This window comes from Ptychodera flava, assembly GCF_041260155.1.
Source record: "Ptychodera flava strain L36383 chromosome 3 unlocalized genomic scaffold, AS_Pfla_20210202 Scaffold_25__1_contigs__length_14229661_pilon, whole genome shotgun sequence".
NCBI lineage: Eukaryota > Metazoa > Hemichordata > Enteropneusta > Ptychoderidae > Ptychodera > Ptychodera flava.
The window spans coordinates 9,666,196-9,690,288 of record NW_027248279.1 but is presented as its reverse complement, the minus strand read 5'-3'; the positions used below and the strand labels follow the sequence as shown (position 1 = coordinate 9,690,288).

Genomic DNA, 24,093 nt, shown 5'->3' with positions numbered 1-24,093 from the left:
TGCAAACGCGCCGTGCAAATACTGCAAATACTTCACTTGAAAACTTTAAATCATATTTTATCTCAGCTACAACCTCACACAAAAAACATCATCTCTAGTGACCTTTCTGTCTACAGTTTATTGTTGCGAGAGAGTCGGCTATTCAGGCTTTCAGCATGATGGTTGTAGTTTAGGCAAAATTCTATGGACGGCTGAGTACCAGTGCAGTAGTCTTGTATTGTTAGATTTACAAAGGGCTTTTACCAGAAGAAAGTTTTTCTCGAGGGTCTATGGTTCACTGAACAAAGGTTTTTTGTTACACGATTGGCCTGAGTAGAGCTAGTCTTAATAAAGCCATGCTGGAGTTACATATATGCTGTTTAACATGGTGAAATATATAATCAAGAGTCACTTTCTCAAAAGTTTTACTTATTACTGCAAAACGGAGTAAGCCTTGACTCTCTCTTGTGCCGCGCAACAAAATAAACCGCCGATGTTTTTTACAGACAAAACACATAGACAATGTAGTGAATGTCATCTTTTTATTGAAATAGCGTGGCGTTACCAGGACTTACTTTTTGAACGTGTTGTTTTCATCATGGATGTGTTGGACAAATATATCCATGTTGTGTGTGTGGGATGGGGGTGGGGCAAAGGAGTAGCTCACACAGTCGATGACGGTGTGCTCACTGTCGTCAGAATTTCACCTGGACGTTTATAATACGTTTGGTGATGACGGTGGCATCAAAAATTGTATTGGTAAGGTGTATAATACTGGCAATACGATGATAACAATCTATATTAAGCTGCTTGCTGCGGTGTTTGTTCGGTTGATGCTGTCCTATCCCTGCGTACGATGCTGCGTGTTCCCGGCCACCACAGCCCTGCTAAGGTCCACAGACAAAATTTGCGACGTGCGGTCCCAATTCTGACTGCACACGAAAAATGACTTTTGCGACTATTTTCAGCCGAAATGAACTCGGTTCTGATCTACGCCTATCCTTTTAGCAAAGGGCAAAAATGCAGCTAACTAATTTGATTTTTTTCAGGTTATTCAATAAGTGAGGAGAATGAATGTTTTGAAGTTAGGGGCTTCGTTTATGCTGACACTTGCGGGTAAGTTATGATTAATATTGGGATCAATGGCGTTGTTTTCTGTAGCGGCAGAGCACGTGAAGAAAATTGGCCATACCAATATGGCAGTATGCAGGTTTGCCCGAGCGTTGAATTTATTTCACCTTAGCATATGCTCAGGGAGCTTCGGTTTTGCCTGTCTGCCACTCTAATGTATGTATAAATACAGAACTGCTCCTGTAGCCTGAATTGATTATGGCATATATGTCTACTAACTGAGATATAGATGTCCGAATAGATTGTGTTCAAAGTGCCTTTTCAAAGACAGATCACTGAAATTTCTTGTTACACGTTAGAAAATGGAAATTACTTATAAATTCAAGGCAATAACCAACGTGAAAATCGCTAGCGACTTAACATCCTTGGCTTAACGATGAAAAATTAGTCGGAGTGTATAGGTAGCCCACTGCTCCGACTTGTTGATGATTCACACTTCGACCGGTGATTCCTAACAGTTGCAATAGTCATAAGACTTTTTTCAACTCTGAATCTGGAAATTGAGCCAAATCCTAATCAACACTATTAAAAAAGTATTCTAACGTTACCGACTTACAATAACTAACGATGCCATGTTTCTTACAATCGATGGCGTAACTTTAATATCCTAAAAAGATAAGTGCACTAAACATCTTTGGGATATCTTAGCTGATTCATTTCAAAACCAGGGATGATACACGTTGCCAACGCATTAGATTTAAAAATAATTCCTGATGTTTATTTAAGCAATAACACCCGCAATCAGAATAGCGCATTGTAACATAATATAATATAATTCTCGTTAATTCGATAATTTCAAATCGCGATCGTTCTTTATTTTTAATGTGGCAGTTTTAAACATCCGAGGGGCCAGCTTATCGAAATGTAATAAAATCAATTACAAATGTGATTAGTCAGTCAACCATGAATGTAACAGCACAGAACCATAAATTTACAATACAGAAACTGACCCAACATATATTTTAAAAACATATATGTAAAAAACTGAAATCAAAACGTCATGGTATATGCTCCAAAATGTTCTCTGGAAATGATAACATTGTAATACGACTACGATGGCCAAGAGAGTTCTTCCAATGCAAAATGCAAAATTCAAAATGCAAAATGCAACTCTCTCGGCCATCGTAAACGACTACTTTGTCATTATTATATACTTCCTGCATTTCAATTTCACTACATTCGGTATCTCAATAATTAAGTCTTTTTTATACACGTAAAGATGCTTATGTCATCTTCCATGCATAATCTGGGATACTAACTTAAACTGAAGTAATTGCAGGGCAAAAATTCGCATAAATTTAAGAAGCCACCGCTTAAGATGAAGCACAGTCCCCTGTGCTGTTTGGATACCAGAGAAGTAAAGATTTACCATCTCTGACAGGCAAAAACTTTCTCGAGTTAATAACAAACAACTACATTTGAAAAAGGAGTGCGTCTGCAAGTAAATGAAAAGCACGAATTATGTGAAACAATAATTTCCCTCACAAACTAAACCCTTTACTAATCGATCCAAGTCGAAAATATCAAACATCATGGTCAAGGACGGGTCAACTTTAACGCCATACAAACACACAGCCAAGTACAAATATTTGATAACACTATTTGCACCATGGCTAACACCAAGCATACAAAATGTAAATACGAAAAATCGAGCGACTGATAAAGGGACCATGCTGATGTTTCCAAACCCGTGTTTAGGCAAATAGTACAGATTGATAACAGTCATATAGCCAAAATCAATACACCATGCAAACTGATACACCACTTCATAGAAATTCAGCTTTTTGTAAATTTGTTTAAAACTGCGATCCACAAACCCTTTGCGATAAATTGAATTTGAAATCTGCTACTCAATGAATTGAATTGAATTGAATATAGTTCATTGACAATAAATTTTAATAATTATATCCAATTCAATTTCGTCGAATGGGAGGTTGTCTTTTCGATGACGAAATCAACAAAGTAGATGATTGTTTAATGCACAGAATATGCAGGAGTGATTTCTTCGTCAATATGTAATTCTGTGACAGTACGTCTAGCTTTAGCCAACAACTCACTAAAATGTAGGTAGTTATCTTTACTTGTAATATGTAAAAACCAATGAAATCACAGATAATTTTTCCTAGAATATCTAAGATTTGCCAGTAGTTGCCTATACGAAAATAAAAAAGCTTCAGGATCAGCATAGTTTAACAAAATGCACCATTCATGATGTCCATATATAACCATGCTTTGCACAATGTGGTGGCATGCTCGTCTGCTCTTTAAGTATTGCAGCCTTGAAACGATAGCAGATATCTGCTCGAGTCTCATTTACGTCATTCGACGTCTACCAAGTTGTGTGCAATCTTACAGTAAGTCTGTTTATCTATAAGTTACCAGTTTTTGTTGGTTTGTAACGACTATAGATATTGTAAGAAAGTTTGACGGGGAACGTTTCTGTGTGAGATATTGAAATAAGTATTCGTCAACATGAAACCTAATATCAAAATAGTGTTTGCATCAGCCATTTCTTTTTATACATCCTAAATTTCATAACGAACGTTTTTCACGTTTAATGTAACCTTTTAAATTAATGTGGTCGTTTGATTTATGTTGTAGACTTAAACAGTTACCGTAATTAATCAATGGTGATATCAAGTGAGATATCCCATGATTCACTGTGAGTGGTAAACACTTGCATCGAACATTGAAATGTGCCCAATTTTTCAGTGCATTAAATCCCATAGGAACACTTTTAAAGGTCAAGAAACATACAGTTGCCACTCATATCTTCAAGAACGTGACATTTATACACCGGTATGTTTAAACTTTGTAATTTCTTCTTAAATGAGATAGCAATTCCTAAACTGCTGAAATGAAATTGTGCAAACAATCTGCAATGTAAAACGCAGATATCCTAGCCAGTAACACCTATCTTGAAAATCATGTAATGATAATTTTTTTTAAATGACTTAAAAAGTTACAGGCTATTAAAACTTGACATGTTGACTATCACAATGGCAGATAACATATTTTACAAGGTAAAAAAAATTTTTGCATGCACTGTAGGGGTTTGCATGCAATTTGCATTTGACACATGCCAGTGTTTTTTTTATTATTTTAATTGACTTGTCACATACAACCTGGAGAGTTTTACACTTAGAGTTGCCATGTCAGTATTTTTGTCGCGCGCGCAAAATAGCTGTCCGGCCACGCGCTCACTTCCTTTTCGGAGGCTGACCGTGCCGTACGACAGGTGAAATATTTGTTAGATATTGTCAAAAAATTACAAGAACTTTAACTTAGAAACCAAGTTTATCACATTATTCCCGTATTTAGCTACATGAAATATCCTTGTTCCTCAAGGCTGTCCAAATTTTTTATGTCGTCAACATCGTATCGTTGGCGAAGAGCGGCAGTCATCTTGTTTGTTTACTTAGCTCACTATCAAATTGGAAAGGTAGTTCGAGAACACTCTAAAACCGATGACGTGTATCGTCCATATCTCGACGTTAACTGTAAACAATCACGGCTTATATTTTACGGTTAACGTTACAAGGAAGGAGATATGATTCCGGGCGAAACTCCCCATATCGCGTTTACCAATTGATCGCGTTCACCCGATTTACATGTTCATACTACACGAGAACACAAATCATTGCGTTTACCCAACTCACACGTTCACAAATAACGGACGTTCACTATGAACTACATACGCACATAGACACCCTTCGAATGAAAGCATGCAATGTCTACAAAATTACGCCAAATTTATCTCAGATCTTCATGGCCGATTGTTGTCTGTGCGCTGTCCAAGATGGTGGATCTATACGAATACTGCGCAGCTTCAATGAAGTATACAGAACGGTACCGCTCAGAGCTTTTTTTTCAGAAACTCAGGCAACATTCAGTAACAGACTAGTTGTGCTTACACATGGCTTTATTTGCAAAAAATACTGGCTGCACAAAGTCTGACTGTCATGCCATGTTCATGCAAAGTCTAGTACACCACATAGATGATGTTGACGATGACTTCCATAACTTTCTGTCTTTACATGATAGTGGTTTCTCATCTTGACAGTCAATGGGGTCAAGTCCATGTGTAGCAATGACGCTGCAACTTAAATCACTACTGAAGATCGTAACTTACAATACCCATACCTTAACCCAAATTACAATACAGCTCAACAACTGAATCTTCATCGTCAAAATGTTGAACACGTTACCAACACTTTACTAAAGTTGCATTTCGAAAGTCATCAAAGTAGTATCTCTGTACAGTCAAAATTACACTGCAGGAAAATTTAGACTGCAAGTAAGTAGGCACAAGTTTGGGAGAACTGCAAATCAAAAGGCACAACCCAACAAGCAACGGTATATTGTCTGCATTCCCATTCAAATTTTGAACCTAAACAACACCCTGACCCCAAAATGAGATCTCCAAATAATACTAAACAAAGCTAAGATTCAACAAAAGTGATATTCCCGACTTTTAAAGCAGGAAAAGTGTGCTGAACTGAAATAATGAGATAATGACCTATGAATAACCTTTTCACTTGCACCATTTTCAAAATATTGCGCCTTAAAACACTTAGAATAGCAAAACGGAATTTCTCACATTATCTGTACGGAAGATACTGTGGCCTACAGAAATACTGTGTTCATTGCTTATCAAATTATAACACAGACAGATAAGCATTGTAATTTCTGAATAAGGGCCACATAAATTGCAGTGTATACTGGTCAAAACTTATCTCCCGGACTATATGTATTGTGTACGAATGATTAACAAAAACAGGAAAACGTGAACTGAAGAGCGCCCTCTTTATTGGGATGCTACAAGTTTGGCAATATAGCAATACACACAAACATATCGAAGTAACCATAGGTTACACGCGCTTGTTCCCTTTCCATGGCGTTTTTGCTTGTGTGTTTTATTGACTTGACACATACTTAATGAAAGTCGAAGATTAAAACAATAATGTCGATCTTTCAAATCACTGCAATCAGGTGACGTTTCACTGAACAGGTCACGAACCCGGAAGACAGTGCTCGCTATACTGGTATTGTCGTGTTGTCGAGGCTTGCATATAATAATGTCGGTCACCGTCACGGTAACATTGTCTGTGATTGTGTTGTGTGGTGAGTACAGATTGTACATCAGTATCGTTTTGACAGGCTGCTGCCTATTCTGCTTGCTTGAATATTGCAAGTCCGCTTGAACATTACAGCCTGGACGTGTACAAGTATACTTGTTAGTTTGAATGTGAGTTATTTTAACAGTAGAGTGCGGTATATGAGTTATAGGATTAAGTTTACAGTACGAGCTCTCACTCTAAGTCGAATTGCTACACTGCAATTGTATATGTAAACTTCGTCGATGAACTAACATTGCATTCCTAAAACTTGTAAGTTAACAATGTCATTTCACCTGACCCGTTGTTGACCTATGGGATTGGAGTACCAGCCGGATATGAATCCTTTCGAGCATCCTTTCGAAGCAGGAAGTCGAATGATTTTGTTTTGCGTTTGTGACCCGCAGTACTATGACATATCAAGTCATTATTTCACATCAAACGCAGATAGTGTTGTGGACGATTCGTTAGCGGTTAACGTTGGTTGATCCAATGCCCTGAGCGAATCTAAATGAGAACACGATATCTGTGTTTAGAATCAAGGAATGATAAGCTGATGCGCTTATTACGCTTAAAACCAACACAGTACACTGGTTGTTATCCATTTTTATTTCAATTCAGTAGTTTACAAAAAGTACCTCAGTCATCACATAGACCATATTTTTATATCTTAACAGATTAAAATGTCTTGTTATTCCTATCAAACTCTGCATTATATATTGATTTGGTTAATTTTTCTCTTTTTTAACGATAGAAGTAATTCTTTTTTAAAGAAAAGCGATGAGGAATGACAAAGAAATGAAAGTAGTAGGCATGATGGAAGAGTCAAGGATTGAGACCATTCTGTTCAGTAGCGTCGGTGCTATACTATGATAGATAGAAAATAAAGTAAGACTTTATTTTCACAAGGATATAGAAGCATGGCGTCACAATAGCCATACATAAACACAATGAAAGTCAGTTGAATTTCTGCGATCACTTTCGTCAAGACTTTGAAAATTCCTTAACAACGAGCATACACCTTAGCTCTTCTTCGAAAGTGATCACTTATGGAAATAACTCACAAACATTCAAATTAGGGAACGGTCAATGTTCAGAATAATAAGAGGAATTGAGCTTTTTCCTTCTCCGACATGTAACGTAAGTTCTCTTGCATGAAGATTTTCATGATATTGTCCTTTTGTCGACAATTGTAATGTATTCCTGCAGTTCTTCTCTCGCACGCCCGGACCAAGTTCATTGCCATGCAGATACATTGTATTTTTATCAAACTAAGTCTACATCATTCCACTTCACTGTCACCTGGGATACAAGTTCCTTGCAATCATTCGTTAGGAAGGAAAAAAAACTTACTTCACCTTTAGAATGTTTATTCTGCCCTTCGTTTTTTATCCCAACCGTTGTACTTTAGATGTAAATGAGTTCAGTGAGTACAAACCATTAACAGTTCAATCACATGTTCAGTTTTCCAGGCATGTCATTCACAGACTACAGTAATCGGACCGACGGATACACTTTACGTAAAACAACTTGAATCTGGGTCATTCAATTGTAGTGTTACTTGGGATTCTTCTCCTATTGTTTGGGGAAGAAGCAGAGATTATGGAGGCTCATGGGAAGAAATTATAGCACAGTGTGGGGATAATGGACAATGTTTGTTTATTGGAGATTTTGACACCATTTATTCCATTGAGAGCAGTGGACAAGCCAATGATTTCTTCAAACTCACTGTAGACTCAGCAACATTGAATGAAGACGCACACTATGACTGCTGGCCTTATACTGATGGGAGACCGACAGCTCCTCATGCAAGACTTATTGTGTTAGGTGAGTACAAGTTTTTTAAAGGGCAAAGTTCACCAAGGCTGCATGATTTTTACACATATCCTAGCTTTGGGGTCGCTTATTCAAAAAAGTAAGTTCTGCCTTTGTAAGTCCCTTGATTTGTTACAAAAAACCGGACGAAAATAGTGGCGGAAGTTGCAGTTTAGGGCTTCATAACTTAATATATTTTTAATCACTGGAAAAAAGAGCAAGCTTGCTTTTTTGCAATGATTGAAAAAACATTACGTTGATGCAACTTCCGCCACTACTTTCGTCCGTTTTCGTAACGAATCAAGGGAGTTACAAGGGGCGGAACTTGATTTTTCGGAAGAAGCGACCCCAAAGCAAGCAAGTACGTAAAATAGATTGGGTGACCTTCCCCTCTAAAGTAGGATAAGAGGGGTAACAATTAATTTACCAGTTTAACAATTCTCTAGTGGTTAATAAGCTGAGAACCCCCTTAAATTATATATTTTCGGAAAGATTTGATATGGGAGAACATTTTGGTTACCATAGTGACACCATTGTTTACATAACTATCATGTGACAGGTAATTTCCATAACCTTTTAAAGACCGGTTTTGTTTCAATGCTTTGAGATATCTGGCTGGAATTTGTGTGAGTGCAAGCTGTCCAAGGATCTTCAAAATTCTCAGAATTTTGAAAAATCTTCTGAAACAATTTTAATGCTAGAAAAACTTGCAGAGCGGTGTCTTTTACCCCAGTTGATTTCTTTAAAGTTGTGCTCCAAAACAAAATAAGAAAAATATAAAAATCTGAGATACACTGTGGAAAAGCGCTGTGACAGCTTGAATTGCAGAAATATTGAGTCAGATATTTTTAAGGTTCCAAATTTAGCAGTTACAATTTCACGAAACAAACAGCAGACGAAATAACAAAGGCGGCATTTAAACATTATGTCTCATATTTGAAATCTTGTCATTCCTTGACCAAGATTTGATAAGACGATATAGAGACATCGATATAAATTGTATCACGGGTGATAATTAGCTGGAGAACAAGAACGCAGATATGATTTTTTTCAATCACTTTTGACGAATATCCTGATGTTATCCACCATATTGAAACACCGATTCAAATCTTCGGAGAGGTTTGTGACGGCTAGAAGGAACAAATGTCTCAATTCTCCATCACTCCAAGACAGCAATAGGTTTCATTTATAGGCTCTAGATATCATAAATATACCGGCAGAACCACAACTTACACGTGTAAATTGTAAGTTGTTTTTATCATTTCGTGAGCTGATCATAGCATTGAAAAAGTATATGAACTTCATTTTGAACCAAGTCTTTCAATTTCAAACGACTCACTCTTTCTACAACCATGCACTATTTTCAGTTGAAGTGAGCAGTGTCATGATTGATGAATCAGAAGATCAAAAAACAGTTTGAAGCAGGTACCGAAGTGATCACTACATGCACAGCAACATCCGGGAACCCTCCAGCTGATCTACTGTGGACAATAGGAGACAAAGACATCACACATTTCAGTGAAAACACAACAACAGAAACTGGAGATGACACCAGACTCCACAACACAGAAAGTCGTCTTATGTATGCATTCAATGCTTCTGATGACCAGCAATATCTGAAATGTGAATCATTTCAACACGACAGCCTGACATCAAGAAGTTCACTGGTTTTGATGAATGTGCAACGTAGGTTGATGTTTGCTTCTTGCATACATTCATGTTTTAAATAAACTCATAGGCAAATTTCATTTCTTATATTCTGAGCAATCGAAAGATATTAAAAAAAACATGTCATGTCGTGAAGTGACAGATTTTGAAGCCCCTAAAATTCTGTGCTGTTCGGTATTTGTACATGTTGATTTTGAGATTCACGTCTTGTCTTTCAGCAATGTAACTTATTGCATATTGATCACCTCTTTTAATATTACATCCGTAACCGGATGCTGACAAATTTTTCACATTGCACTGTGATAATGTATGGAAATCTTATCTGTAGGAGTTTAAGCAAGCTTTGATATAGAATTTCAGCAATCACAGCGAAAAGAGTCATAATCATAATCTAGTATACAGACGCATGTATCACCATTCCTTCATATATAAATAGCAATTCAAAATTTCAGATGCCCCTGTAATCCACGCCATTGGTGTTGAAGGCTTGGAAGTCAACGCAGTAACCGTGGAATGTGATGCAAATGCTAATCCTGATGACGTCACATATTCTTGGGAGAGCGATGATGGTCAGAGTGGACGTCATTCCAGGACATGGACATTGACAGATCAAGATAGTGATGATAAATTCTCTGTTACATAGAACGCGTTTAACGCAAGTGTAACATACATAGTAGTAGAATACATATATCAAGTGTACTTCTTTTTCAAATTGTTTACTTGTATTCCATTGCTGTATTTTAGATGTCCCTGTAATCCAGGCCATAGTTGTGGATAGCTGGGAAGGCAACACAGTTGTAGTGGAATGTCTGGCCACTGCCAATCCTGATGACGTCATATATTCCTGGGAGAGTGATCATGGTCAGACTGGAAATACTGGTACCTCCAACAAGTGGGAATTAATAGATGACGATGATGATGATGAAGTCACTGTGACTTGTAATGCACGTAATTCAATAGATTCAACTTCGCTGACTGAAATCGTGAAAAAACCATGTAAGTACAATAGCCCCTTACATTATTTGTTCGGGGTTTTTTTTTGCGGTATCGAATACTATTTTTAAGTTCCACCAAGCAAACGTGAAATTATCATAAAATTTTAATAATGAACAACATTCGGACAAAAGTCAATTTGTCGTCATAGAATTAGAAAGTATAAGTTACATTAGGGGACGACTGCATTAACTTGCATGGTACCTGAAACCCGAGTCCTTGCCTGAGCAACTCGGGTAACAAACAGAAGACTTTTAATTCCCAAGGTGTGAATGTTCCATTGTTATGTTTATCTAATCCAGCTGGTGCTATTGTAGTGCCATTGTAGGAAAGGCAGGTCTGTGAAATTGATCCTCTAGGGAAGTAGGGTATTCCTAAGTTAATGGAGCCTTCCCGTAATGTATGCGTACGAAATCTTCTCAAACTTACATATAGTTTGATAATTGAATTTATCCGTTCAATGACATCGTTGAGTTTAAAACGCAAATATTTATCATTTCTTTCAATCAGTATTCGGATATATTCGCCGTATGTTATGACTTTTTTCAAAGTCAAATTTGCCAATAGTGAGACGTGTAGTGTCATATTAGCAACCTTGATTCGTGAAAGGGGACATTACAATTTGTTTCTCAAGATTTGTTTAGTCTACAGCAGGCCATTATGAAATTCATCTGATGGGGAGCATACTCTTTTGCAGTATTCAAGTGGTTTGTGTTTTCATTAAAGTATCGGAAGTGTGATTTTCATAATCGATATTATCCAATTATTGCTGTCTTTGTTCACGTCGAACTATGAAATAGACGATTAATATTTATAAATCGTTAAGAGGCAAGGTTTCACGGAAATTACTGAAAAGCCGTTTTGGATAGAATTCGTTCATCCCATGAAATTTTATCCGGTTCATTGAAACGTTCGAAAATATTGGGTCGCATTCGAAGTACTCCTCTTAGATGTACCTTTCATGATAAAGTGCTGCATATAAAACTAAACCTGAACATAAATTGGCTTTCCGTATGGACACTTTTAGTGTATGCAGATGGTATTTCCACAGTTGAAGTAGTTCGAAAATTTTGAAAGTCACATGCGTTACGTGCTAATGAAGATAAGAGATGATTCTACTGATATCTCAATATTTGATGATGACACACGAATGTTGTTGTTTTATCTCTGTACCACGAATTATGCGGTACCATTATTTTTGTCATCTCTCTTCCAGGTTAGACTAGGTACAAACCAAATATTATTAATTTTATTCAGAAACTAACCAATATCATCGATTGGAGTGTTAATGAAGCAATCAAAAGTGCCCTTTCATTGAGAAAAAGTCATTTAATTTTTCTGTTAAACCAAAGACATATTTTATTTACCTCTATGTATTGTTAGGTGTGCATGCTATGGTTGACATACATCACGCAAAGATGTGTTCGTTGTATTCTTAACGAATACGGTTAAACATCAATCTGAAACTCTTATGATAACAATTCAGTTCCTCATTTATCTGACAGAATTTCCTACTAGTATAAAAGTTCGCATCCATATGTTTATACCCATCTGTCTACCTGCCTGTCAACGTGCATGTCTGTCTGTCTGACAGGTATGTCTGTATGTATGTACGTATGTATGTTTGTTTGTTTGTTTGTATATATGTATTATGAGGTGCATGCTACGGTTGACATACATCACGCAAAGATGTTTTCAGCTTTATTCGTAACGAATATACAGTTAAACAACAATCTGAAACTGTACGGGATATTATGATAACAATTGAGTTCCTCATTTGCCTGACGGAATTTCCTACAAGTATAAAAGTTCGCACCAATATGTTTATACCCATCTGTCTGCCTGCCTGTCATTGCATGCATTAATTATGTCTGCCTGTCTGTCTGCCTATCTGTCTGCCTATCTGTCTGTCTGGCTGTCTGCCTGCCTGCCTGTCTGTCTGTCTGTCTGTCTGTCTGTCTGTCTGTCTGTCTGTCTGTCTGTCTGTCTGTATGTATGTATGTATGTATGTATGTATGTATGTATGTATGTATGTATGTATGTATGTATGTATGTATGTATGTATGTATGTATGTATGTATGTTTGTATGTAGTATGTCGCTTAGCTTTTATCCTACAGCAAACTTTATCATACACTTTGTTTAAAATTTCAGTCAATTTTAAAATATGCTTAATTATGAATTTTTCATTCACAACAAATACCTTTATGTATATTTCTCTACCTTCTCGTCTTTATTATGTTATCTTATCCTTCAATAGCCACATCAAAATGCACCACTCATTATATTGTTTACAGATGTGCCGACTGTATTTATATACTACCTCGGATAAGGGACTGGTCAGTTTCTTCGGCCTGGGGGCGGTGGATTCATGGGGGTCACCCTGTTTTTGACTTTGGTGATGGGGGGGGGGGTCACCATGTTTTTGAAATGCCCAATAGGGGGGTCAGTGTGTTTTTGAATTTCGACACAGGCTCATCATTGCCTAAAATGCATCGTGTCAGCCACAAATTTCATCATTCAGTTGCATTTTTCGGCGCGCCCTTCGGGCGCGTAACTTTAATAATCAGACATATTTTTCAGCACGCCCAACTTTAACATATCAGGCATACATATATCAGAGATATCTGTATGTTCAATATTTTTCAGCATGCTCTTCGAGTGCATTACTTTAATATATCAGACATTTTTCAGCACGCCTTTCCTGTGCATGACTTTAATATACTGTTACAAGACATATATATCAGAGATATCAGAATGTTTCATATTTTTCTCCGCGCCCTTCGGGCGCCATACTTTAATAAATAAGAGATATATGCCAGAGATATCTTGATGTTTGCTAAGTGAAAGTGTACCATTATGAAATCTGCATTTCATATGATAAGCACGACAAAATTCCCGATACTTTTCTGTTCTCTCTATGATAATTCAGTATGAGAAAGCAACGTGCACACATATTTCACAATATATATTTGATACAGTGACTTTAATATTTTAGAGATAGAATGATATCTTTCGTTCTCATTGATGCAACTGTTTTCCTTTGTGTCTCAGGTTTTCTGTAGAATGATGCTTTTTAATGACCAAAATAACAGTTAAAAAGGCAGTTTTTGTCATTATTAGCTGTGCTTTTATGGTTTCAATGTTACAAGAAAATGTCATCTCAGACACTGCACACATCAGATTTGGCTAAAATGCCTCTCTATGGCTCCTCAGGAGATTTAATTGGATGGCTGGCAAGTCTTAACACCCATCAAAATTTTTGATTTACTGCTTTTTCCTCTTTGATATTAATGATTGACATCCATTTCTGTACAACAGTTCAGGACATCTGGTTAAGCATAGAAAGTGTGAAATAAATTCACAGCTCATTCAAAATGTACTGTATTCAAACTTTAAGATTGACACTTTGAAATTCCTATCTTACAACTGACATGTCAACAATATATATATATATATATATATATATATATATATATATATATTATATATATATATATATATATATATAATATAATATGTGTCCATCTTTTGTTTTATAGTTGTCGCGTGTGGGCGGTCACCCTGTTTTCAAAATTTGGAATGGGGGGGTCAGCGACTTTTTGACGTCGGCAAAAAATAATCCACCGCCCCCCCCCCCCCAGGCCGAAGAAACTGACCAGTCCCTAATCCATATACGGCAAATGAAGGAGATAAAGTTGAGCTCTCTTGTGAAACTGATGCTTAGCCCCCTTTCCCAGATGGAATAATCTGGGAATGATTAGAACAAGGGCAAGGCGGTTTTTTCTGTTAACACATCTTCTGATAGAAATTACTCCAGAGAGTGGTGATGAAAAAGAAACAACACTAACGATATCTGGTGTCCAAATTATTCATGCCAACACCTACGTCTGCAAGCTTGGAGAGTCGGCTGTAAATATTTCAGTCACTGTTAGAGGTCAGAGTTGTAATTGTAACTGGTTTGGCTTTGGTTAATCGCTTTGCATGGCAGTATTTGAAGCGCCATCCATTTGATTGTTAAACATATTTACGTAAGGCTTACATTTAATTCGGTAATGTAAACACGTCAAAATTCACCCTTGCCACATCCACAGTATGTATGTATGTATGTATGTATGTATGTATGTATGTATGTATGTATGTATGTATGTATGTATGTATGTATGTATGTATGTATGTATGTATGTATGTATGTATGTATGTATGTATGTATGTGTGTGTGTGTGTGTGTGTGTGTGTGTATGTATGTATGTATGTATGTATGTATGTATGTATGTATGTATGTATGTATGTATGTATGTATGTATGTATGTATGTATGTATGTATGTATGTATGTATGTATGTTTGTGTGTATGTGTGTGCGTGCGTGCGTGCGTGTGTGCGTGCATGTATGTATGTATGTATGTATGTATGTATGCATGTATGTATGTATGTAGGTATGTAGGTAGGTAGGTAGGTAGGTAGGTAGGTAGGTATGTAGGTAGGTACTTGCGTACATATGTATGGATATTAATTATCGGTGTAACTGACTTGGTTGTTTGATATTTAAATAACAGCAGATAAACAATCTGGTAAATTATAAAAAAAATTGATTTGTCACATTTAGTTTTTGTCGACCGCAGTTTGCATGTTGCAATACTGCTGCATGCTATATTAAGCTATAATATTATACCATTTATGCAAACGAATGATTGAGAACTATGAATCTGTTGTACTCAAAGCCATGATGCTCATAGCTTAATTGCCTTTTCATTCTAAAAGGAGTGTAGTTTTTTTTCGTAAATTTAATGTTCAATTTTCTGAGATCTTTCAAAACTGCAGTGTATGACAAATATGTATCTCAAACTGTTCTGTTCACAGATATACCAACCGTACCCATTCCGACGGAAAATCTTTATACCAGTAAGAAAAAATAACGCTTAGCCGTCATAACAAGAAAGTTTCCAGAAATGATTTGACCGAGAGCAAGATAGCTTAACAAGTGTGATGTGTATATCATTACTTTGGAGAAAGACATTTTCGAACGTTAAAATTGCGGTATCGCCTGTTTATTTCTCGAATACCGGTCAACCATTTTATTTTACTTGATTTACACCTGAAACTTCTCGAAAATACTTTAAGGCTTATCATTTCGTTTTACTGAAATATGTGCAATCGAAAGTCTACTAGGCTAATGTTCAATTGATATCGACTCAGTATCAAAGTCTGCCTATAGGAAGTTATTGTTCAGAAACCTTTCAATGTCGCTTTACACTTAGGCAAGACAATCGTAGCTGTGACGACTGATTGTCACGTGACCTTGAAAATAGATGAGAGCATATTACTCAACTTTTCGCTGAGTTTGTTTGATACGAGAAGGAGGTGAATCTATCGCCAATCTATATCTCTAAGTAAGGAAGAGATGGTACTCAGTTTTGGCGATTATTCTGAACAGACCAAATGCAATGCTGACAGTCAAATTGTAGCTTTTTATGTGTTTTTTTGTTTGTTTTTTTTTGTTTTTTGTTTTTTTTTTGTTTTTGGTTTGTTTTTTTTTTGTTTTTTTTTTCAATTATGTAGTTACCCCCCAACACCCTTGTGAGTGCAGTAATACGTTGTCAATCATCTTCGGCTGCCTATTTTCTATTGCACTGGTACTACTTATCTTGACATTCAGCTTATTGTTCATTAATGGTTATGGCTTAAAAGTTCTAGTGAAAAAGGTAAGGCTTGAATATGTCAAGTGTATACCACATTCTTAATTGGCAACACATGTACACAATTACTATAGCCTTGTACTTGACATTATTTACACTTTGTGTTTTATTTGCTGCATCTTTATGGCAATTATTTAAAAATAATATAAAAACCTTGAAATTGCCAATATTTGTTTCGTACAAACACATCACCTTCACTACTGATCCTCGAAAATAGCATTAACTCAAAACGGGATATCAAGCATAGGGCTTTTTAGAACACAATTTACATTCTAGTTACACATTTGCACTTCACGTTAAATTATTCAGTCTTTCTTTCCATATATCGAACCAATATTAATATTTTAAATCAGCTTTTACCCACATTAGTTGAACGCTTACAAATAATCTTTTCAAATTGTAACTGTCAATTCAAGTCGACGTAAAGGATTACATTCATGTCCATCTGAAATAGAATCGGTTATAACTGTTTGTGGTCTTTCATTCCAGTGTTCTGTTTTTATATTTCAGAAAGATAAAAAATCAGAAAATTTGCCAGAAAGTACATACCAGGGTCTCCAAAGGGATTTCCAACAGTCGTCATACACACATGTAAGTTTGATTTCTTTAAATGCATAAGTTGACATTTACAGCAATTTACGGAGTAGATATATCCGGGTCACGTTTTGTGCAAAGATTTGCTTTTCTGTAGTCATCAACAATCTCTTCTTTCGACGAGAAATAGTTGTATCTGGCAAAAGAATCTTCCAAACAGAAAGTAAGTTTTAATACAGGGAGACGTTAAGTTTTACTACGGGGAGACAGCAGTGTTTCAAATACTGTGTATAAAATATTTCTATAATTTGATTTCCATGTAGTTACATTGCAGCAATACCAACGTAGCTGAAAGCCCTGAGTATATCGACCTTGACATGGAATCTACGTATGCAAGTCTTGAAGAAGACAACAAGAACAAAGACAATGTGTACTTGAAGTCTGGAGATGTTGTGCGGGAATTTCCTAGAAGTCGTCTTTACTTGAAGGACATTCTTTGTGAGGGACGTTTTAGTAAGACAATGACAGGGGAGGCCTGGTTTATTGGCGGGAAAGATGGAGTCAGTGACGTCATCGTGAAAGTTGACAAAGGTATGTCGTGGAAAGAGGTCTGTTTTTTCTATAAGCTCAATTTGCGAAATGAACGAATGGGATAAGTATATACCAACACAAAAATCGAAAAATCGAAACACACGTGCCAAAGACGTCTCAATAGGATTATATGTCTTAAATTGTAAAATGTATTCTTTGACATCGTTTTCTTTTCGCAGAAGACAAAAGTGACTTCAAACGAGAAGTTGAGGTCATGGGGTCATTGTCCAAGATGAAGGGAGTAGTGGAATATCTTGGATGTAGCATCGCGGAAGGTAAGAAACAAGGATATGCAATACATTTCTAAACGTATTTATCAAGCCTTTTTTTAATTTTAGTTTTTCTCTCCGTAATAAGATGCTTGTGATGACCATATTCTCATAGTGTACTATATACAGTTGAAGATTGGTCATGTTTCAGCGCTATAAGAGTCGTCGAAAGTACATTTTCTTATAGTGGTCAATGTTCCCAGATGTGTATATAAACTAGACTACAGTTAAATTGGCCCTCTCCAGATTTTACCGCTTTTAAAAATAACCTTCCGTTCCAGATCCTATGTATCTGATCACAGAGTACGCCCCCAACGGCACTTTGCTTCAAGTTCTAGAAAACATGAAGGATACCGATAATGGAAAAGGCCCTGACCTATTGACCTTTGCCCTGGATGTGGCTGAGTGTCTGCAGACTCTTTCCAAGAATAAGGTACTATTGAACTATCACATGTCACCAGCATGGTAGCAATTGAAACTATGGTTATTTAGAGTCTATGGATTGTTTTGGTTTGATTTGTTTGGCTGTTGTAGGCTACACAATTGTAATAATAATTTATTTTCAAGGTCAGTATACACCATTAGGCTTTAAATTAAATCGTTATTACTTTTCAATGTTGCTATTTTAGCTGTGTAATCTGCAATGACAACTGTTAACACGATTGGAACTAATTTGGGATAAATGGATCTTCATATTTTTCAAAATTCTCAAACATGTTAGGTGACGTATGGCTGAATGTTGTAATATTGCAAATTACTCATAAAACAAGTTTGTACCGTAAAAAGAAAAGCAGATGAGATTACATTTGCAGATGAAATTGACATTACTTCATTTGTTTGTTGTTTTTAAATAGCCTAAATTTCACAATTGATTTTTTTCTCTACTTTCAGATCATTCACAGAGAGATCATGGCAAAGAATATCGTTGTTGACAGTCAATGGAAGTGTAAACTCTCTGGTCTTGGTTCGTCAAGTGCTGTTCTCACTGATCAAAGATACAGACAAAAGATGAAGGTATCACCATCCAGGATGCCATGATGGATTTATCATCCAACCTACGTTTATTGCAAATTGTTCTTCAGATTCCATATAAATCCATGATTTCAGCGCCGTTCAGCGTGTGTTAATTGTTTTTGCAGATAGTAACGACTTTTCATTTGTTCACCGTTGATACTTCTGATGATAGTTTTAATGACTTGGGGAATACAATCAAAGTCATTAAGGACAAGTCATCGTTGATGACACAGTCCCCGCTTGTTAATGGGTACTTTGATTAAAAGTCCTCAGAGAGGATAGAGTCCTCTTCATTAATTAGGTCTGTGATAAAAATATTTTGATACAGATGGCGCTCAATGGCCAAGAATGAGTTCCATGGTGATGAAAACATAAAACCAATGTAGGCCACCATCCTAAAGTTCATTAAATGAGTCAACTAGGAATTAATCAACAGGATGTTGCAAAACATTTTTGCATACTATCCTAACACTAACAGATTATCACCGGTACCATATTTCATAAAGTTTGATGCAGTATTTACAACACTATGAGATCAACATCTGTATAAAGTTTCATCAAATTTGACATTGTATTTGTGGATACATCACTCTAATTAGGAAAGTTCATTACATATGCAATTACAAATTAATTAAAATGACACTGATAAATGCCTTTTTTAATGTTAAAGCAATGTGAGCTTAACATCTGTACAAAGTTTCATGAAATTTGATGCAGTTTTTCTTGACATATCAGCCTATTTACGAAACTAATGAGTAATTGACATGATACTGCTACATGACGTGAAACAAATTGACGTGCATATGTATGAAATAGGTCAATGTCCTTGTAACAATTTTGAATGATACTGGTGGAAATATATCTGAGTTATGGCACTGTAATTGAAAAATCGTAACAAAATCGCCGCCACGCAGCAATATTTGATCTTCCTGTCTACAAAATCAACATGCATATGTATGACATAAGTCAATGTACCAACTTTGAATAAAATCAGTTGAGACTTGCCAGAGTTATGGCTCTCGATATGAAAAAAAAACCATACCAAACGGCCACCATGTGGCCATATTTGACCATATCGTGAAACAAATCGACGTACATATGTATAACATGAATCAATGTCCTTGTACCAAGTTTGAATAAATTCGCTTGATACATATCTGAGTTATGGTTCTAGACATGAAAAAATCCTAAAAAAATGGCCACACGGCGGCCATATTGGGTGGTATCACAAAACAAATCAATGTGCCTATGTATACTATGACATAGGTCAATGACCTTGTACTAAGTTTGAATACAATTGGTGATATCGGTTGAGATGTGCCCGAGTTTTGGCTAAGGACATGAAAAAATTGTAACAAAATGGCTGCCATGCAGCCATTATTGGATCATATCATGAAGCAAATTGACGTACATATGTATGACATAGATTAATGTCCTTGAATAAAATCGGTTGAGATATGCCTGAGAATTATGGCTCTGTACATGAAAAAAGTGTAACAAAATGGCTGCACAGCAGCCATATTGGATTGTATCACAAGACAAATTGACGTGCATGAAAAAATCGTAACAAAATGGCTGCCTGGCGGTCATATTGGATCATATCAACAAAACAAATTAACATATGTATGACATAGGTCAAAGTCCTTGTACCAACTTTGAATAAAATCGGTTGCAACTTGTCTGAGTTATGGCTCTGTACATGAAAAATCGTAATAAAATGGCCGCCTGGCGGCCATATTGAATCGTATCAAAAACAAATTGACGTGCATATGTATGACATATGAAGGAATCCTTGTACCAAGTTTGAATGAAATCGCTCCAAGCATCTCTGAGATATCTGCGTGAACGGACGGACGCACACACGCACGGACATGACCAAACCTATAAGTCCCCCCGGACGGTGTCCATGGGGATTAAAACATTGCATGTTCTACACTGTTTTATAACAAATATTTTGTGTTAAAACATAATGATCTCTTTAACAAATGAGCGCATGGCCTGCTGGTGACTGATTTTGAAAGGACTGGTATAGTAAGCTATATCACTTGTTCTTTACAAACTCTTCTCTACACAGGGACACTTACCAATCAGATGGATGGCACCGGAAGTACTGTCAGGCAATGGATATACGACAAGAAGTGACGTATGGTCGTTTGGTGTGCTTCTTTGGGAAGTATATTCATTAGGTCAGTTTGCTTTTATCGTCAAATAATTTCAAATCTAGTATGTGATATATTTCCTGAAATCAGTGATTTCCGTAACATAATTAATATGGACACAAACAGCAGAAGTTAAAAACAATATTTTTAAACTCAGCTTAGTGTGAGCGTAAACATTCCGCTTTGAGAATATAATATTCCGTATTATAGGTTGACACATTTGAAAAGGAACCAGAATAGAAGTAGATAATGACCACATCGTTGGTCTTGCCTTTTATTTTGGCATCCATGCTCTATCGTTAATATCTCTCAGGACATGAAATGAATTCCAACGGAAAACTAAAAAAACAGGTCTTAAAAGTACGAGAACCATAGAATTTCCCGCTTTGTGTAGGCCCCCTTAATCCTCATGTGTTCTTGTCAAATTACTATTGTTTTATAGGTTGTACTCCTTATGAAACCCTGCTAGAAGATGACGTCAGAGATTTTATTCAAGGTGGAAAGCGTTTGGACATTCCACCAGGATGCACAGAAACCCTGTAAGTTCAAAGTCAAATGTCATAGTATATTTGTGCAAACAGGGCCATTATATATGTGTGAGATCACTTCTATTGACCATTGGCTCCGGGTGAAATAACGTGTCCAGTGATTAGAAAATTTGACTTTGCTCAATGTATCTATCGCAGGTCATCAAATGGTTATACATACATTACTACGAAAGTGATTACTTGCATTAACATCGCCCAGACAATGCATATCCATTGCTTGCACAACACACTGTAGTATTACAAAAACTGTCTCTGTTCTTTGTACAGTTACCAAATTATGACGTCATGCTGGATTGAGATACCTGTTGAAAGGATAAAAGTCGATGACCTCGTCAGCAGCTTACGACGATTTAAGGCAGAAGGCGGGAAAATATATGGTGAAAGGAATGATTGACGTCGGTATTTATGGAAAAAACATCTGTCTTAATTTCAGAGATAATATTTTCTATAGTATTTTTACTTATCTTATAGAGAAATAATGTTATTTGCCAATATGATAGTTTTATATTTATCCAGCATAATTTTAGGGGAGACATCTTAGCTGTAAGTTAAAACTACTGTTTATATGTGTGTAGAGTATGACTCAATGTGTAGTACTAACGACAATACGTATACAGTATTGTTGTAATGTATTGCCACAGCCTAAAATGATTTACATTGAACTACGTAATGATGGATTATGATATGATAAGAACGAATGCCACTGGTGTAGACGAAAGAGAATTGGCATTTGCATTTTTCACCTTTGCATCAGTACGATAACGATGATAATAAACCACTTTTGAATTCGATTCTTGATTATCTGAGTACAGCTTTCTCAGCTGCTGTTGGAATAGTCCATATTGTTTAGACACCGACGCATTCTCATCGCCCTCTCCTTGTTAGTGTGCCAGCCCAGCGAGATACTCAAAATGTACTTCCATATGACATTACAACGGAAGCTGCTGCTAAAACAAAGGTAGTAGATGTTGATGTAGAAAATTTAACAAATCAGTAGAAATTGATTTTTATCGCACTTGCTGTCATTGTACGCTGCGTTTGTAATCTAATTAGGTTTTGTTGTAAGACATTGCTGTTTTACTCAGTGCTACAATTATTGTCGTATAAACACTAACAGTGTTAATGTGAGTTTCGCTGTGCATCGACAACAAGTAATAGAATGTCAAGTTGTTAGTATCTAAGTGAGTTTAGTATGAACTTCAAATTTTTTTAATTGGAATGAGGAAGATATAGGCGATGTTTTGTGTGCAGATATGAGTAATAATATTGACAACGGCGTTAATCACCTATATACAATGCAAGATCCGAGGTACATGAATATTCCACATTGATTAAGGGTCATTAGCATAGAATTTAATACCGAAACAATGCTCATTAGTGTAATCTGCATATTTGAATATCATTATACCTCGCATCTTGCACTAATAGATCACCTACCCGAGGGTGAGTAGAGAAGACCTCTATTGCTTTAAGATAACGGACGTCGTCAATGGTACTATTTATGATGACACAAGTGAGTGTAACACGACTTCTAAATGTATTGGATAATACTTGAGTTTATGACATGAACAAAGGACGTGAACAACTCTTACTACATGTACAATGGTGGGTTATTGGCACAAACTGATATCTGTGCAAGATACACGATAATATGTATTAATATACTGTTTTACATTTCTTACATAAACGCTGTACAGATTTGTATGGTTTACGTGATATTTACCTCTTTAGCTCAGTGTTTACACTATAAACAATTATTAGAATAGTATAGACATGGTTGGTCACTCTATGATTGTACAATAAAACAATGTATGATAAAACTGAATTTATTTACTGTTATTGAAGAAATTATTGCAGTTAAAGCTGTTATGGAGAACGGGTTGACGTAGAAGAAATAATAAGCCATTTTGACTTAGGACTTGACAACTTGTTGTCTGTGTTTTTCAATTTATTAAAGTTTGACGTCGATGTTTGCTAGCCATGGCCGATCAATATCGTACCATATTCTACTGACAGAGGACCGTAACCGCATAAGAGAGAGAGAGAGAGAGAGAGAGAGAGAGAGAGAGAGAGAGAGAGAGAGAGAGAGAGAGAGAGAGAGAATAAGCTTGCAAACACTATGAATGACTTTCTCCGGCGCACACGGTGAGGAATTTACATCGCGAGGCAAAAATATCAAACAGGTTGGATATTTTGCTCAACGCCTCGCGAGGACAAAAACTCACGAAAAATCGACCGCACACGAGGGTAAACTAGCTGAGCAAATAGCCTCGAATGAAATTTTGCTCAGCTAATTTCTCTCGTGTGCGGCAGGCTTAACTGAGTCTTTAAAGTCTCAGGTGGTCGGCCATATCTTCAATGGCGGATTTCAACGGGTAAATCTCATAACATTACAAAAGTCAAAAATAAATTGTAGGTTATACATGATTTTAATGCCAAAAATGCCTTAAAAAGAGGAATACATAATTAAGTTTACCTTGTTTCACGACAACCATAACTTTTTCCAACACAGTAATCTCATAAATACCTTCAACATATATCTAACCACTATCTCTCTTGGTACGTGGATTTTTTACCCA

General features: G+C 36.4%; 2 protein-coding genes across 2 annotated transcripts; both read left to right on the top strand.

The window, feature by feature from the left end:
- The first annotated feature begins 6,160 nt into the window (after window positions 1–6,160).
- On the top strand, window positions 6,161–16,264 carry LOC139125502 (kin of IRRE-like protein 1). The gene is made up of 5 exons (XM_070691569.1): window positions 6,161–6,234; window positions 7,692–8,054; window positions 9,410–9,728; window positions 10,455–10,706; window positions 15,564–16,264. The coding sequence occupies exons 3-5, from the start codon at window positions 9,434–9,436 to the stop codon at window positions 15,617–15,619; spliced, it is 603 nt and encodes a 200-aa protein (XP_070547670.1). The 5' UTR covers window positions 6,161–6,234; window positions 7,692–8,054; window positions 9,410–9,433; the 3' UTR covers window positions 15,620–16,264.
- A 1,008-nt stretch (window positions 16,265–17,272) lies between these two features.
- On the top strand, window positions 17,273–22,392 carry LOC139125501 (tyrosine kinase receptor Cad96Ca-like). Its single transcript, XM_070691568.1, has 7 exons — window positions 17,273–17,524; window positions 17,704–17,799; window positions 18,075–18,226; window positions 18,685–18,807; window positions 20,882–20,993; window positions 21,409–21,505; window positions 21,782–22,392. Exons 1-7 carry the CDS (start codon window positions 17,311–17,313, stop codon window positions 21,906–21,908), a joined length of 921 nt encoding a protein of 306 aa, XP_070547669.1. The 5' UTR covers window positions 17,273–17,310; the 3' UTR covers window positions 21,909–22,392.
- Window positions 22,393–24,093: the final 1,701 nt, after the last annotated feature.